This window comes from Pseudogymnoascus destructans (genome assembly GCF_001641265.1).
Source record: "Pseudogymnoascus destructans isolate 20631-21 unplaced genomic scaffold scaffold_3, whole genome shotgun sequence".
NCBI lineage: Eukaryota > Fungi > Ascomycota > Leotiomycetes > Thelebolales > Thelebolaceae > Pseudogymnoascus > Pseudogymnoascus destructans.
In genome coordinates, this window is record NW_020167522.1 from 1438642 (window position 1) to 1453654 (window position 15013).

The 15013-nt window shown below is 53.4% G+C and overlaps 7 protein-coding genes across 7 annotated transcripts; 3 read left to right on the forward strand and 4 right to left on the reverse strand.

The window, feature by feature from the left end:
* Positions 1–357: 357 nt before the first annotated feature.
* On the reverse strand, positions 358–2977 carry VC83_01707 (uncharacterized protein). The gene is made up of 2 exons (XM_024465381.1): positions 1832–2977; positions 358–1775 (listed from the first exon to the last, which is right to left on the reverse strand). The coding sequence occupies exons 1-2, from the start codon at positions 2638–2640 to the stop codon at positions 1013–1015; spliced, it is 1572 nt and encodes a 523-aa protein (XP_024327227.1). The 5' UTR covers positions 2641–2977; the 3' UTR covers positions 358–1012.
* A 404-nt stretch (positions 2978–3381) lies between these two features.
* Positions 3382–4959, reverse strand: VC83_01708 (uncharacterized protein; the record flags this gene model as incomplete). The annotated part of the gene is made up of 1 exon (XM_024465382.1): positions 3382–4959. One exon carries the CDS (start codon positions 4957–4959, stop codon positions 3382–3384), a length of 1578 nt encoding a protein of 525 aa, XP_024327234.1.
* A 193-nt stretch (positions 4960–5152) lies between these two features.
* On the forward strand, positions 5153–6262 carry VC83_01709 (uncharacterized protein). Its single transcript, XM_024465383.1, has 3 exons — positions 5153–5605; positions 5675–5901; positions 5961–6262. Exons 1-3 carry the CDS (start codon positions 5206–5208, stop codon positions 6105–6107), a joined length of 774 nt encoding a protein of 257 aa, XP_024327233.1. The 5' UTR covers positions 5153–5205; the 3' UTR covers positions 6108–6262.
* CFD1 (cytosolic Fe-S cluster assembly factor cfd1) lies at positions 6263–7422 on the reverse strand. Its single transcript, XM_024465384.1, has 2 exons — positions 7296–7422; positions 6263–7244 (listed from the first exon to the last, which is right to left on the reverse strand). The coding sequence occupies exons 1-2, from the start codon at positions 7326–7328 to the stop codon at positions 6366–6368; spliced, it is 912 nt and encodes a 303-aa protein (XP_024327001.1). The 5' UTR covers positions 7329–7422; the 3' UTR covers positions 6263–6365.
* A 137-nt stretch (positions 7423–7559) lies between these two features.
* VC83_01711 (uncharacterized protein) lies at positions 7560–10350 on the forward strand. Its single transcript, XM_024465385.1, has one exon. It carries the CDS (start codon positions 7678–7680, stop codon positions 10177–10179), a length of 2502 nt encoding a protein of 833 aa, XP_024327002.1. The 5' UTR covers positions 7560–7677; the 3' UTR covers positions 10180–10350.
* On the forward strand, positions 10351–11280 carry VC83_01712 (uncharacterized protein; the record flags this gene model as incomplete). Its single annotated transcript, XM_024465386.1, has 2 exons — positions 10351–10759; positions 10889–11280. Exons 1-2 carry the CDS (start codon positions 10558–10560, stop codon positions 11278–11280), a joined length of 594 nt encoding a protein of 197 aa, XP_024326999.1. The 5' UTR covers positions 10351–10557.
* A 523-nt stretch (positions 11281–11803) lies between these two features.
* On the reverse strand, positions 11804–13004 carry VC83_01713 (uncharacterized protein; the record flags this gene model as incomplete). Its single annotated transcript, XM_024465387.1, has 2 exons — positions 11804–12840; positions 12896–13004. 2 exons carry the CDS (start codon positions 13002–13004, stop codon positions 11804–11806), a joined length of 1146 nt encoding a protein of 381 aa, XP_024327000.1.
* Between the last annotated feature and the right edge of the window lie 2009 nt (positions 13005–15013).

Sequence of the window (15013 nt, forward strand, 5' to 3'; positions counted from 1 at the left end):
AGTAGACATGTGCTTGAGTACATTTATGCTCGAGTACAAATATACTCGTAATCTTCGTGATTCTGATATACTCAGACATGTGCTAGAGACCACACCAGTAACAACACAGCAACCCACAAGACGAAGACGGGAAAATGAGAAGGTAGAGAGATAGAGGCTATCTATTTTCTAAATCTACTTGGTTGCTTTACTATGCTATCACATTTTTATAACAGGTACGTTTATATTGAGAAGGTCACATGATAAGTATATTTATACCACGGTCCAGTCTGGAGTGATGGACCTAAACCGACCCGTGGGCCCATAAAAGGTTATAATCTATACCAAATTTCCCATGTTGTAGGCGCCCAACCCGCACTACCACCGAACACACCCGTCCCACGTTTCTACCTACCTGCCTGTCTGCCTACGTCAACCACCCAGTCTGCCTCGTGTTGGCGCTGCCTACCCCTCGTTGGCGCTACCCTCCCGATTCTGGTGTTGTTGGTGCCGTTCCCATCGCGGTCGGCGGTTGGGCCTGTGGCGCGGTTGGGGCGGGTAGCCGCGTTGGGTGTTAGATCATGGTTGTAGTGGGCGGGGTAATATGGGGTTGCCAGAAATGAGGGGGGTGTTAAATGGAGAGTAAATGATTGTTTGCTTGTGAGAAAGCTTTGAATATGGCCAAGACTGGGGGTTACGACATCTTCTGGGTGTGATGTCGGTGGTTGGAGCTTCCCAGTTATCACAACCACCACAGGAAGTATCACGGTTTAGAAGGAAGTTACTACCACTGAGATAAAAGTCTCCATTTTCAAATATGGATGAGAAAATATCCATCATCGCCTAATCGAGGCACTCGAGAACGAACGTCTACACGTCTGGTATCTATCACCCGGCCCTGGAGTACTAAAACCGCACGACCACTAACCCCTCAGTCCTACAAAAAAGATCACATCCCAACGCCAGTCATTAATCCCCTACACTCCCAAATCTTCGTAACCGCCAGCTCTGCGGCCAACACGCTTTAGGGCCCCTAAAACGCACCCCCACCATACCCCCCATTCCCCCTCGGCCTCTGCGAATTCGAGATCCCCGACCTCCCCATGTTCTCCGCCGCCGCACTATTCCACGAGCCCTGCGTATTGCTCCTCGGCTGCGGCGCAAAATACTCCGTCGAGTTATTTGGCGCCGCCGCCGGCACATACCCGCCCCCGCTCCCATTCCGCGAGTTCACCGAGTACCCCCCCGGCCCAGGCGAGCGGGGGTTGTCGAACTGCCCACCGCCTGCGTAGCCGGGGGACGCGAGCGCGGGACTGCGCAATCCAGCTGCATCGCCGTAGGGCGCAGCGCCGGGGCGGAGAGAGCCAGTGGGTGATTTAATAGACGCGCCTGCACCTTGATACACAGCTGGGACGGTAGGAATAGGCGGGTCCATCGAGCGATCGATGCCGGGCGACTTTACGACGCCACCACTAGCGAATTCCTGGGCCGTCATACCACTGGGACCAAGCGCGTCGGGGCTGATACCTGCGGCCTTGAGTTCGATCTGGTAGGCCTCGTCTTCGCGGTCCATGGCTTCTTGTTTGGCGCGGAAGGCTTTGGCTTCGCGGCTGCCCTGGCGGCGCTTGCGGCAGCACGAGATGAGACAGGCGCCGGCGAGGAGGAAGGAGGCGCCGCCGGCGGAGGCGTAGATGGCAACTTTGGAGGAGGAGGGGAGGGCGTTGAATTTGTCGCTTATGGTGGGCTTTGGGGGGGGCTTGATGTCGAGGAGGAGGAGGCGCTGCGTGGAGTTGCCGCTGGGTGGGGTTAGGGGTTGCTTTGGTGGGTTATAAAGGGTGGGAAATGGACTTACGGGATGGATTGGATGCTCTCCCAGCTTCCGGTGAGGTCGCCGTACTTGTATGCTTTGGCGCCGGTGCCGAAATCTTCAATGTCGGCGCTCTTCACGTACATGTGGAAGGGCACCTGGTCGAAATTGGTCTCGCCGCCTGCCCACTCGATGACGCCCTTCGTGTTGCCAGGGTCGCCGCCTGCCCAGACGCCCAGTTTGACGGTCATAGGTGTCTGGGGGTAGTTCTTGCCATCGAGGGCATCTTTGTACATAAGAGTGCGGACTTTCTCAGTGTCGACGAAGAAGTCCAATTGTTTCGCGGTCCATAGAAGCGTGTAGTTGTGGAACTCGTCCATGGGCTTGTTGAGAGGGTGCCAGAAGGCCCTGTCGAATAATGTCTCGTTTCCCTTACCGAAGTAGTTCGATTGGACGTGGGTTTCGTTGCCACCGATTAATTCCCAGTCAATCTCATCGCGATCCTTGGAAAGCAAGACGATTCCCGAGACGATTCCCTTCCCACGGGCAGCCTTCATGTGGACTTCGACTCTGCCAAACATGATGGTGAACTGCGATACAAGCGTCGGCGCCTGCTTCCTTGCATTGATTGGGAGAAGAACGCCGTCTTTCTGATAGTCGGCGTTGCCTGCCTCCACATTCCAGGTAGAGCCGTTGGATTCCTGGGTGAAGTCGAAGTTGTATCTCATAGCCAGCGCAGGCTCTTCGGGACAATCCCCCTTCGTAGGATCGCAGGTTGTTGTGGTTTGGGCTGTCGCGAAGCCGAGGAGAGCGACGAGGGAGAGGCCTACGAGGCCACGTAGATTGGGTAACATGGCGGATAGAGGGTGTGGTAATTGATCGGGGTGTAAATTCGGTCAATCGAGATAGATTATTGAGAAACGGTGTGAAAAAACGAGGGTATATTAAGAAAGCATGAGGTTCGAAACGGGTCCGAGGAGAGGGGTGCTGGGCAGTATCTGGGCGGTATCGAGTATGCTGGGAGTATGGTATGTTGGGATGACGCCAAACTCGGACCCCCAGGATTTATTTTGAGGGGGGAGGTGCGAGGGAGAGAATGGGGGCGTTGATGTTCCTGACGTATCCGAGATTAAGGGGACCTTTGACTGGCATTAAGTGACTTTTAGCGGTATTTTATGGGATTTACTGTAGTGGTATTTAGTGGTATTTACAGCGTCATTTCCGGCGTCATCTCATTTTTATATAAGCCTTCGATGTGGCCCAGAAATAAGGTGTTTACTGCCTGAAGTGACAGATGCTACAATGGGGATGCCCTGTACTATAACCTTGCCCTATTAACGACCGAAGGCACTAATATGGCAATTATACTCGTCAGTAACTGCGAATGTTCATTTCAATTATAGTTTGCTGTAACCACTACTGCCATCCACAGTCCCCCTTCGGACTTTTGAGTGGCACAAGTACTATTGCAAACGTTAACACCCCGCGCGCCTTTCAAAACACCAGTAAATGCTCCGTCATAAAACCCACGCCAGCCGCCCTGGTGCCACCCTTCACGGCTTTGCCGAACCATCCCAGCACCCAGAACATTGACCTCAGGGGCCTGCACACGCTCCTCGGGCGTGTGCCTCGGCAGAGACTCCTCCATCATCGCCAGCTCGCCTCTTCTTCCTCACAAGCCCAACATTCAGCGTCGTGACCGTATCGCGACCCGGCAAGTTTCTCGCCTCAAAAGCTCGCGTACCGACAACTGTAGTCCCCCATCCAAGCGTCTCAACCGGAGAGCCTCCCAGGACCTCGCCGGTCCATCGTTTCGTGGCTTCGCATGCCAGGCCGAGATTCGCGAAGTCGAGAGATAAGAGGAGTTCGTGGAAGCGATGGTAGTCCTTCTCCTCGAGCACAACTTGCCCTCTGCTGTCGGCTGGCCATATGTAGTATAGCGTTCTCTCGGGCTTTGAAGGCCGATGGCCACTGTTATTTTCCTTGACTCGCGGTTTCCGGGGAACAATACGCCCAGACAGAGTGGGCGCCTTCTTCGCCTTTCGGCGTCTTGTACGGGATGGAGACCTAGTTTCGTCTTTGAGAGTTTCGTCAGTCTGATTCAGCTGCCTAGAGGGTCGTTGTGGTTTGACAGGACTATCATCTAGCTCCGTGAAACTGCTTGCAAAGCTCGCCTGACCCGTCAATGCCTGACTGCTAGCCGTATCTTCTGCTTCCGATGGAGGAGTGGGCGCAAAGACAACCCATATGAACCCCACAAGACGGCCGGCACTGCATTCCTGTCGGAAAGCCATCATTTCCCAAAACATATCCAAGTCCTTCACACTCTTCCACTGCCCATTATCCTTCCCCTGAGATCCAGAAAGCTCATCATCCAACTCATCAAGAAATCTCGACTTCGGATCGTCTGGGAAGTGGGGAATCAGGCACCGAGGAGGCGCACCCGGGAACAGCGCAATCTCTCGTAGCGGGTGGCCAACCGTCCAAGTCTTCATTTCTCCGGGCTTTGGTGGTAGGAATGCCCTCGTCTCATATGTATCCAATCCCGGCACCGTCAAGTATCCATGAATGTTATGCCACCCTCCGTCTTTCTCGTTGGCCAGTAACGGGTTCAGCACCCGGCACCACCACTTCACCAAGCCTCTGTCATCCAAGACATGCTTCCCTTTATTATCAATGCTCCTCGCAAATAGATATTGATCCTGCGCCCGGGCGAACAGCGAAACGATAGTTTGGATGCCAGGCCTCCTGCGTCGCTCCACTAGGTATGACAAAAACGCCGAGCTGATCTCCTTGAGCGGTGACGGACTGCCTTTGGGCAGGTTCAGAAGGTGTAGGTATCCGCTGGAATCGGCTTTCGATACGAATAGCGTGGTGGAGTGCGCGGTCGAATAAATGAGGATCTCGATAGCGTAGACGAGCACTTCGCCGGGTGAACCTGAGGTGGCCTTGCCATTTGAATTTATCGACACCGACAGGAAATGACTCTCGCAGTATGTCCTGTTGGGTCGCTTTCCTTGGGGAGCACAGTAGATCGCTGAAGTGGACGTTGGTGGCGTGGATAGATGGTATACCTTGAAGCTTGTGTCCTTTGGCAGAGTTTCACTCAGCAATTGTTCCAGCGACTTCCTCCCATTCTTCCCTCCAGCAAGTAAGCCATTAAGCGCCGCCATAAGTATAGCAATAAACCAAAAATAACCTCATACTCCTAAGAAATGCTTGTGTTCTGCGGGCGCAGCAGCTGGAGCTCCTCGCCCAGATAAGGTTGCCCCAAATGACGCGCCCCGGTCGCCAGGTCCCAAAATCGCCTAGCGCTAATTCAAACTCCAGAATTTCGACAAACCACCAATTCAACACCCTCACCAACCAGGAACGACCGCCCCAAACCAACAAAAGAGTGCGCCCCTTCCACCACAACAATGGCCACCAAAGCGCCCCTCCGCTCCCTCCAGGCGATTGCCCAACGCCCTTCCCTCTGCAGCGCTTGCACGCCCCTCTCCTCCCTCGCGTCCCGGGTCGCCCCCGCACAAGCACAGAAGCTGTTCTCCACGAGCGCCGCGCGCGCGGAGGAGCTGAGCGAGAGGCCGCGATGGTCGTTTACGCCGGAGAAGATGAAGGCGCCGTTCCAGCCGCGTGTTAAGAACCCGCAGATGGCGTTTTCGGTTAATGAGGATCCGGCGCTGTTGGATGCTATGTATACCAAGTTTTTGGGTGTGGGTGGGGAGAATGCGCTCACGGATGAGGTGAAGTGGCTTGCGGTTACGCATAAGAGCTTTGATCAGGGGAGGAGAGGGTTTAACGATAAGCTGGCTTTTTTGGGTATGTGATGTCTTGCATGGGACCGGTGGCGGTCTGCGTATGGGGGAATGGGGCTGACAATGATTACAGGGAAGAGGATTCTTGTGCTTCAGGGCACGACGGTGCTGCTTACGTCCCAGGCACCGCCTCCTCCATCGACAGATACTTATAACCGCGAACCCTTCAACCACCCATCCCTCGATGGCCTTGCCAAGGTCCAGGCAGTCGACCTTGGGGACGTGCTGTCCAAGCAGAGAGTAGGACAACTCGCGCGCTCATATGGCATCGACCAGGTCACAAGGTGGAAGCCGAGAAACGTATGTCCCTCATGATACCCCCCTATGGCCTCAAACAAGTCAAATCTAACTCTTAATAGCCGCTGAGACTAGGAGCATCCGGTGTCGATGTCGTCCTGACGACTTCCGTGTACGCTATAATCGGAGCACTGGCGTTACAGAAGGGCGGCGAATTCGCCGGCCAGGTCGCGAGAGAGAAGGTCCTGAAGCCCTTGAGTCTGTTGTAGGCGAAGCGGTTGTGTATTATACATTTTATGAGCATTTATTGGCGTCTGGATGTTCGAGTATTGTAAATTAGAATATAGATATTGAATGTTCAAAAGATTTAGTTTGACTCTGGATAATGGGGAGAATCATCAAACGGGACACTATATTTAACTTTTTGCTCTATATTTGCGCTAGAAGAGCGTCATTTTTATACCATAAACGCCTTCGCTATGCCCCTTTTATAACTATATGCAATAACTTCAAATCTCGTACGGCCATCAGCGCGCTTCACAAGCCCCGATAACCTGTGCTGTAATATCCTTAAAGATTGGGGATAGCGAGCATTTGGGGTACTTCGCAACCAGCTGCCCAGACTCTTCAGTCCCACCATTTGTTGGTTGCCCATCTGCGCTCTCCATTGCCTGGCCATTAATCGACGTGCCCGCTGGGTACGAAGGTGTCCTGCCCGCCTCCACCAGCATGACAAACTGGGGGTCTATCGGAACGCTTCCGAGGAATTTAACTCCAAACTCCTCCGCCATCACCGCGCCGCCCCCAGAGCTGAACACATTTGTGCATTCCGAGCAACTGGGACACACAAATCCGCTCATATTCTCCACCACGCCAATCACGTTGATAGCCGTCTTGACGCAGAAGTTCAGCTCCTTCTTCACATCCGCTGTAGCCACAGCTTGTGGGGTCGTGACAACAACAGCCCCCTTGACTTGTCCAGGCGCTGCATTCTTCAGCAGTGTTTCCGCCAAGCTTATGTGCTCATCTGAAGTGCCCGGTGGCGTGTCAATCAAGAGGTAGTCAACCTCGCCCCAAAGCACATCGCTCAAGAACTGACGCACCATAGCCGTCTTCTTCGGCCCTCTCCATACCACCGCATCACCTCTTTCTCTGAGTAGGAAGCCCAAGCTCATACATCGCAGCTCCCCGATGCCGGCTTCAGGGTCCGCGGCGTGGACTGGGACTGGTACCCATCCGCCTGGGGCTTGTGTGACTTTCGCGGACTCGATGCCGAAGAGGCGGGGTATAGATGGGCCGGTGAGATCGATGTCTAAGACTCCGACAGAGTATCCGGCGAGGGAGAGGGAGAGCGCAAGTTGGGTTGTGATCGAGGATTTGCCGACCCCTCCTTTGCCTGAGAGGACCTGTAACACAACAGATTAGTGGGGTTCCTGGTGGTGATGAATGTAACTTACAAGGACAATATTTTTTATCTTGTCTAGAGACATTGTGTATTATACCGCTGTCTCGCCAGAAATCCTCTGTTATATACTTTGATGTCTAGTCATATCATTGTGATCCATAGAAATAAATTCAGAGACCCTGGGGTTTATGTTATCGATACCTTGCTACAGATTAGCAAGCAACGCCCGTGGCCCCACCCGATCGGCACCACGTTTTTGCGGCTTCCGGATGTTCCGAAGCAGCACCCCTGCATCATCGACGTAGGTAGACGCGCATCTCACGCCGGCCCCAAATTTCGAATCCAGGTAACTGCCAGGCGCTGTGGTTTTGCCATCCGAGCAACAATTCGCAAGCTCGGGACACGATGAAAGTCGCGCTTACCTTCGAGCCGCAATGGATGACCCCTGGGGCTCGCCATGGGCAGATGAGGCGCCAGGGACAGCTACAAAATTAGATGAGGCGAGGCCGATGCCGATTGTGATAGCTACGGAAAAGGAGCTCCCGTTCGACTCGGGGCCAAGATCGCCTTGGGATGATGATGAGGATGATGAACAGTGGTCGGCGAATCTTGATAATGTAGTCCAGTCGCAGCGTACGTCGATAATACAGGGTGGGGGTGAGGGCTGGAGCTACCATCAGAGCAACGGACACGAGCCTCTTGGAGAGGATAAGGCGGCTGCGACGACGGTCGAATCGCCCTGGGTCCTGCACTCGCACGAGGCAGAAGAATCGCTCAAACAAAATCTACAAGGAAAAAGAGGGGAACAGAGTTTTGACGACCCCTGGGCACAACCAGATGTTCAAACAGAAGGCGAGTTATCGCCGAATTTGACACAACAAGCTTTAGAACCAGCCAAAACCCTCGATGCGGGCTCATACCACCCCCACGGGGAGCCTAGTGAGATTGGAGGTGACGTTTCTCCACAAGAAGAACGCCAGCTTGACTCGTCCGTCGTGGAGTCTCCACAACCCGAAACATCTCCATCTCAAGATAGTAGCAAGAAAGCCCCCGTTATAGAATCACCCGGCCATGAAGAGTCCGATGCAGGGGATAACGTCTCTCAGCCTCTTTCCTCAGAGACCCCAGATAAGGATGCGCCCCAGTCTTCTCGGCCGTCCTTATCACTCTCGGAACATAGCCACCGCCATGAAACGACCAATGATTCTCTACATACCTCACCTGATGGAGAATCACGGCCCATACCAGTTGAAACTAAGGACACTTCAAAGGTCAAGGAGTTAGTTCAGCTATTTGATGGCTTAGCTGTGGAATCTCCAAGCACCCCCGATGGTCGCAGCAATGAAGATTTGCCTTTAGCTTCATCAGAGCCGACGCTCGAAGAGCCTTGTCCCGCAGAAACGGAGGACGATTTTGGCGATTTTGAAGATGGCGTCTCCTTTGTCAGTGCTAGTGCAGGTTCTGACGAGCCGGAAGTGTCGACAGATGCTCCGACTTCAGTGCAGTCGTCGAAAACTCCAGAAAAGCCTATTATTTCACGGCCAGAAGAGCGAAGGACTTTCGAACGCGGGTCGATAAAATTTGACATCGACAAGTCTATCGTGGATCAGCTCTATTCGTATAAAGAGTCATTACCAGAGTCTACCAATTATGGGCCGTCAAATATTGACATCCCGATAACCGACTCAGTTTTAACCGTCGAGCAGCGAAAGGTGTGGTATCGAATCTCTCGATATGGGACAATGCGAAAACACAACTCTGGGGACGATGATGCCTATGTTAGAATGGGTTGGCAAGATTCCAAGGTTCGAGAAAAGACACTTGATATTGTACACAAATGGATGGAGGAGGGTCGCCTAGGTGCTGGCATGGCCCTTGGTGGAGGGAGGGTCGAGGATATGTTCAGCTGGGGTAAACCCGGGCAAGCTCCAAATACCGAAGCCCTGCATATACCGCGCAAAGCGTCGCAATCGACCAAGGCAAGGCAACCAGCCTTGCATACTTCACCTCCCCGACAGACTGCACCCGATGTTATGCCTGTCCACAATCGGCAGAAGAGTTCCATGGGCTCTATCAAGAGCATCGTAAGCTCACCAGTGGAACCGAGCCCGCGTTTCAGTTGGAGCACTGCGCAACCTGAATCTCCAGACCCAGCTACGGCCATTACCTCGGCATCCAGCGATTCTCACCCTAAAAGTTTCCGCCAGGACCCAGTTATACCTCCTATTTCTAAGGCTTTTGAATCGCCCAGCCCAGTGCCCGTTCCTATAGAGCCATTGAAACCCAAAGCAGCTGCGCCGCACCCACCAGAGCAGCGGGCGGGAAACATTCCAAAGGCAAACGACGATGATGACGAATGGGGCGAAATGGTGGCATCCCCTACTACCTCAAACTTCCCAGTCATGTCTAGCTTTCCATCCTCAAGTCAGGGCAATGCGCCGCCAAAGACTACACCAGACTTAAGCCATGTTGGTATGAGCAACAATCACGTCGGGAAACACTTCAGGAATGCCTCACTCGGGAGCCAAGCCAGCGGGTTTACCCCTGCGAAACCGTTTGACATGGACGATTTCGTTCCAAAAGCATCGAATAGATCAAGTCTTGGGGATTTGTCCAAGTTAACGTCTGGCTCGGAAGATCCCTGGGCAAACGCAGACTTCTCATTCTTTGAGTCTCCAAGTACCGCGCCACCGGGTGTACCAGCATCCAAGCCGTTGTCGCATACCTCTAAGCCATCTTCATTTGCATCGAAACCCATTCCTGTGGCACCGAAGGCTACACCAGCATTGAAGAGTACGGAGTCGGCCAAAGCCACCTCGCCACAGATTCCATCTGAACCACCTGTCGGCCAGAAGTCCAGGGTGGAATTAGAGCAGGATCAGATCGTCAGGGACATTATTAACGGTCTACCGGACCTTTCATACATGCTTCGTTAATGTGGTTGAACGTAATAAGTGTAAAAGTGGAGCCAATGGAGGACCTATACCAGTAGGTTTGACGCCCGGGTTATTTGTACTGGCCAACGGGGATATATGGCGTTTCAAATGAACATATGTAATATACCACCAAACCAATCTACATAAATTGAATATAACAAATAACAAACTATACATACTTACACTGCAGTCTCCGCGTTCCTCCCATCATAAACCAACAATCCCGGCCCTGGATCCATCCCGATAAGCAGCCCCAAACCCACCACAAAAAAACCCCACTAGCAACCCCGCGAAACCTCCCGCCAGCAACTTTCCGACCTCCCTTTCCCCAATCCTCCCTCTTTAAACAAATACACACCCACCCAACATACATACGCAATGGCGCCCACCCTCTCCGAAGACGATACCGATGACCTGATCTATTTTGCGCGCGCGGGCGAGCTGGCGGATTTCCGCGAGCAGCTCGAGGCGCTGTGTAAGCGCGAGGGGTGTGCGGTTGAGGAGATTCTGGCGGCGGTGGCTGTGGATGGGGAGTCGGGGAATGGAGTGTTGCATATGGCGGCTGCAAATGGACATAGTGGTTAGTTTTCCTCCCTACTCTTGGTCTCCCCCCTCCTTCAACGGGATTTCTGGTGTGGCTGGAAGGGGGATGGTGGATGAATGGAGGGATCAAGGATGAGATGAACACAGCTAACACCTCCCCCCACAGAAATACTCAAACACCTCCTCACCACCCTCCCCCCCTCCTCTGCCTCCCTCCCCACCCTCCTCAACACCCGCAACAGCGCCGGCAACACCCCCCTCCACTGGGCCGCACTAAACGGCCATCTCGCCGCGGTCCAGGTACTCGTCGAGGCCGGCGCGGACCCGTATATACAGAATGGAGTCGGGCATGACGCGATCTACGAGGCGGAGGTGAATGATAGGAAGGAGGCGGTGGATTGGATGTTGAAGGAGGGGGGAGAGGGGTTGGAGGAGCTTGGGGAGGCGGCGGGGGGGGGGGATGAGGAGATGGGGGGGGAGGCGGAGGGGATGGAGGGGTTGAAGGAGGCGGTTGAGGGGTTGAGTGTTGGGAAGGGGAAGGAGAAGGAGGAGGTGTAGGGGGGGTGTGGGCTTGTGGGGGGAGAGGGGAGTTTATGGCGTTTAAAAAGAGCAGGCATTAGAGGCGACGGACGAGAATTTACGTATATACAGCTCTATTATGGGCTTTTCGACGAGTTTTGCTGTCCTATCAGGTGAGCAGTTCACGGAGGTGCATGTGCTTTTTTCTAGGGCGAAGTGTCCGTCCATTTCAATACTCGACAAGGATCAAACTCCTCAAAACAACTTCAATTTTAAGCTATATGCCAGGAAGATTAGACAAAAAGCCAGGACAGCAAAGTACGGCAAAGTACAGCAAGTCAAGCAGAGCAAACATATCTTCGAGCACAAAAACAAAAAGCAGCAGCAACATACATTGCATCCCCAAGATCAAAGCCAGATCAAAATCAAAAACATAAAACGCCCGCCTTGGTATACCCAAACCCCAACAACAAAACGCCAAACAATATATACCACCCACCCTCCATCCTAGTTCCGAAGGACGGAGGCCAGTATTATCCCAACCCGCAACAGACAGACACCTTTACTCATCACCCCCAACACTCCCACTCTCCCACACCGACCACCCCTCCTCAGCCTTCTCAATAGGCTCCAGCAGCGCGGCCGACTGAGGCGCCAGCACCTCAGCCATAAGCTCCTCCGCAGCAGCGACAACATCCACCTCCTCCTCTGCAACCTTCCGTTCCACCACAGCACTAGAGCTGAACTCAAACTCCGGTGCGCTCAACGGCGACGGCCCCAACTCAACCAGATCATCAGCTTGGACGATAACCTCCCCAGCCGCATCCTCCGCATACAGATCCCCAATCGGGACCTCCCCCAACACCTGTCTATCGACCTCAATCTCGCTCTCCTCTCTCTTACGACGTCCAAGGCATGTCTTCCCCTCAACACCCTGAGCGGACACCTGCTGTGGACGAGGCGCAACTCCCTCATCTTCGGTGGGGGGAACGTTCTCCTTCCCCCTCCCCTCATCGCGGGGACGCTTCGCGCTCTCCTCGTCACTGCTGATATCCAGAGTGTATGTGCTGTGCTCCATGAGGTTCGTCAGCGTCTCCTCCTGCGTGTCCTCGTGGATCGCGAATTCCCAGCTCGGCTTGTAAGATGGTCTCGCCAGCGGCGGGAGTGTAGGGCGTGAGAGGGGGGTTGTGCTGCTGAGTGCTGTGGCGAGGGAGAATGGGAGGGACGAGGATGACGAGGATGAGAAGTTAGGCGGGTCGACGCGAGTGAACCCCGCGGAGCCAGTCTTGCGGCGGTTGAGAAGCCCGATGCGTTTCCGTGTCGGCGAGCGCCCGGCTGGGGTCGAGAGGGCGGGGTGCGGGGAGGAGGTGTGGATGCGGGCCGGGGATTTGGGGGTCAGGGTTGTGCGTGTGGTGGGCGAGGCGGGGGTGTATTCGAGATGGAATTTGGTGAGGATGAAGGCGGATGGTTTGGAGATCGAGGACTCGCTGCCTTTGGAGCGTTTGGTGGAGAGGGTGGGGTCGATGTTCTCGGCGTCGATGTCATCGTCGTAGGAGTTTGCCTTGCGTTTTGTGGACGAGGCGAGGGATTGGGGGAGGGCTTTTGGGTGTTAGACGCGGTGAAGGCAGAGTGGGCGTGGGGAGGAGGGAATTACCATTTTGGCGGTTCTTGAGGCTCGTGAGAGTCTGCAGACGCGAACTGTTGAGGGGAGCGAAGGGCTGGCGAACAGCACCGACGGCGGGTTGGTAGAGTGTAGAAGCCATCACGAAGGATTGATTGACGAGGACGAACAAGTTCGATGGACAAGAGATTGTATGTGTGTTATTTGCTGTTTCTTGTCGTCAACAAACAATCCGAGTTATATCAATCCACGACCACAACACAAGAAGAATGAGTGTAATGATGAAGTGAGGAGAAAGAAGAAGCAAGAGTCGTAGGAGTTGGGGGGGGATTGGCACCTATTATTGCGGCCCCTCACACATTTCGTACCAAGGAAGGAAGAGAAGAGGGGGTATGTCTCGCGTCGGTTCTGCCTCACGGTCAAAACAGCGTCTTGGTGTCTGGTCTGGCTGATGTCTGGGTGGAAGAAATTAGCCCTCTTTCGCTCATCGTGTTGGAGGGATTGGAGAGTGAGCGTGTTCGACGCGTCCTTACCAATGAACTCGCGGCAGCTTACCCACCGATGAAGGCCGATGAACGCAGGGGAGTAATTCTCCTCACACTCACAGGTAAAGTGGTCTCAGCCAGTAGACCTGGCTGTGCATCAGCGCCATTTAGGAGTCGGAGACTCCACGGCCGCTGAGTGGCTCGGTGCGTGGGGAAGGTGCTCGTTTGGTGCTAGGCGGTGTTTCTGTGGTGCAAGGCGGTCCTACGGCCGACGGAGCGACGCGTTATAGAGGACCAGATGGACCGAATTCAATCAATCAACGCGACCACGGCGCGAAAGAGGTATAGATGGTATAGATATGCACGGAAATCCAGTATCCGTGGCCTTTGGGTACGCGATGAAACTGGAGTATATGTACGAGTAAGAAGAACCAGGAGAGAGTTTTACTACGTGAGGTTGTCATTCAATCCCACTTCGACGCGGCGGCACGTCCTCACTCGTCCCCATCCTGTCTCAACACCACCACGACTCACTAAAATTACCAGATGAACAAAAACTGTTGGACTCCCCCTGACGCAAACGGCGAATGTGTTGGATCAATCTAAATTATCAATTCTCACTCTCAATCTTTCACCGAGAATTACAGTACGTACATAACCTCTTCTACCACGCACGCCAAATCCTCATCCTCATGCTCCTCGTGGCTGGCCGTCACACTCGCGACCCCCCCCTTTACCAATGCATCGGCGACCGAATCACGTCCTTAAACACGACATGTAAAGAATTCCGCGAGGATGTCGTGCCTGTTGGCTCGGCCATCTCTCTGCAGCAATGTATGTCGTGGCCGTTGGCTCCTCCGTCTCTCTGCAGCGCTGTATTCCTCCCTGACTCGCCCACCCGTTGTCGTGCAACGGATTGGGATGGGGGGGGGAGATCGGTGTTTCAATGTGGGCGGCAGGATGGGTTTCAATAAAGGTACCCCCCGAGGATGGAGGATGGGATTCATCGGACGGACAGTAGATTGCAGTAACTTGAGCGCGATGGCTATGGCATTGATTGACTCCCTCACCGTATATCATCCCCCTCACATCACCGGTCTGCACCAACAACGCCCTGCATCATAATCACGTCGCCACGCCCCCGACCGGCCGTGGTGAAGCACATACAGGGTTAGCACAAATAATCATAATAACCATGACTATTCAAATAGTCAAATATTACATAAGCATGATTATTCATTATTATAATTATGAGTTCTTGATAATCATGGATATTCATAATTATCACATGATGTTAGAATCACGTGGCCTAAGTAATTATCTAGTATTAGTAGAAAATGAAACCAAATATATATTAATCTATTTAAATGCTACTTAGAGTATTAATTTAGCTATAAATTCCTCTTCTAGACAGTGTTGCCCGAGTACTACTCAGAGTACTACTCAGAGATCTTCACGTAGAGTACTGTTTTTTGGGCTCGAGTTGTAAGGACACAGGGCACCCAGCTCACAGTAATAGCATATGAGAGTGCGAGTCGGAGGCTAAACGGATGCTATTGTAATGGTGGGTGCACCAGATGTGAGAATCTAGCCACCCAAGGAAGGGATGATTTTACTAAGACAACACACTGTCTTAGGAAAAAGAGCCAAAGGGTCGTAGCTTAGA

Excerpts from the sequence above, each read along its gene's own strand:
- VC83_01707 (XM_024465381.1), bottom strand. The coding sequence starts at position 2,640 with ATGTTACCCAATCTACGTGGCCTCGTAGGCCTCTCCCTCGTCGCTCTC. Across the intron at positions 1,776-1,831 it reads GAGAGCATCCAATCCATCCC|CGGCAACTCCACGCAGCGCC; the intron begins GTAAGTCCATTT and ends AACCCCACCCAG.
- VC83_01709 (XM_024465383.1), top strand. The coding sequence starts at position 5,206 with ATGGCCACCAAAGCGCCCCTCCGCTCCCTCCAGGCGATTGCCCAACGC. Across the intron at positions 5,606-5,674 it reads CGATAAGCTGGCTTTTTTGG|GGAAGAGGATTCTTGTGCTT; the intron begins GTATGTGATGTC and ends CAATGATTACAG. Across the intron at positions 5,902-5,960 it reads CAAGGTGGAAGCCGAGAAAC|CCGCTGAGACTAGGAGCATC; the intron begins GTATGTCCCTCA and ends AACTCTTAATAG.
- CFD1 (XM_024465384.1), bottom strand. The coding sequence starts at position 7,328 with ATGTCTCTAGACAAGATAAAAAATATTGTCCTT. Across the intron at positions 7,245-7,295 it reads AGATAAAAAATATTGTCCTT|GTCCTCTCAGGCAAAGGAGG; the intron begins GTAAGTTACATT and ends GTTGTGTTACAG.
- VC83_01711 (XM_024465385.1), top strand. The coding sequence starts at position 7,678 with ATGGATGACCCCTGGGGCTCGCCATGGGCAGATGAGGCGCCAGGGACA.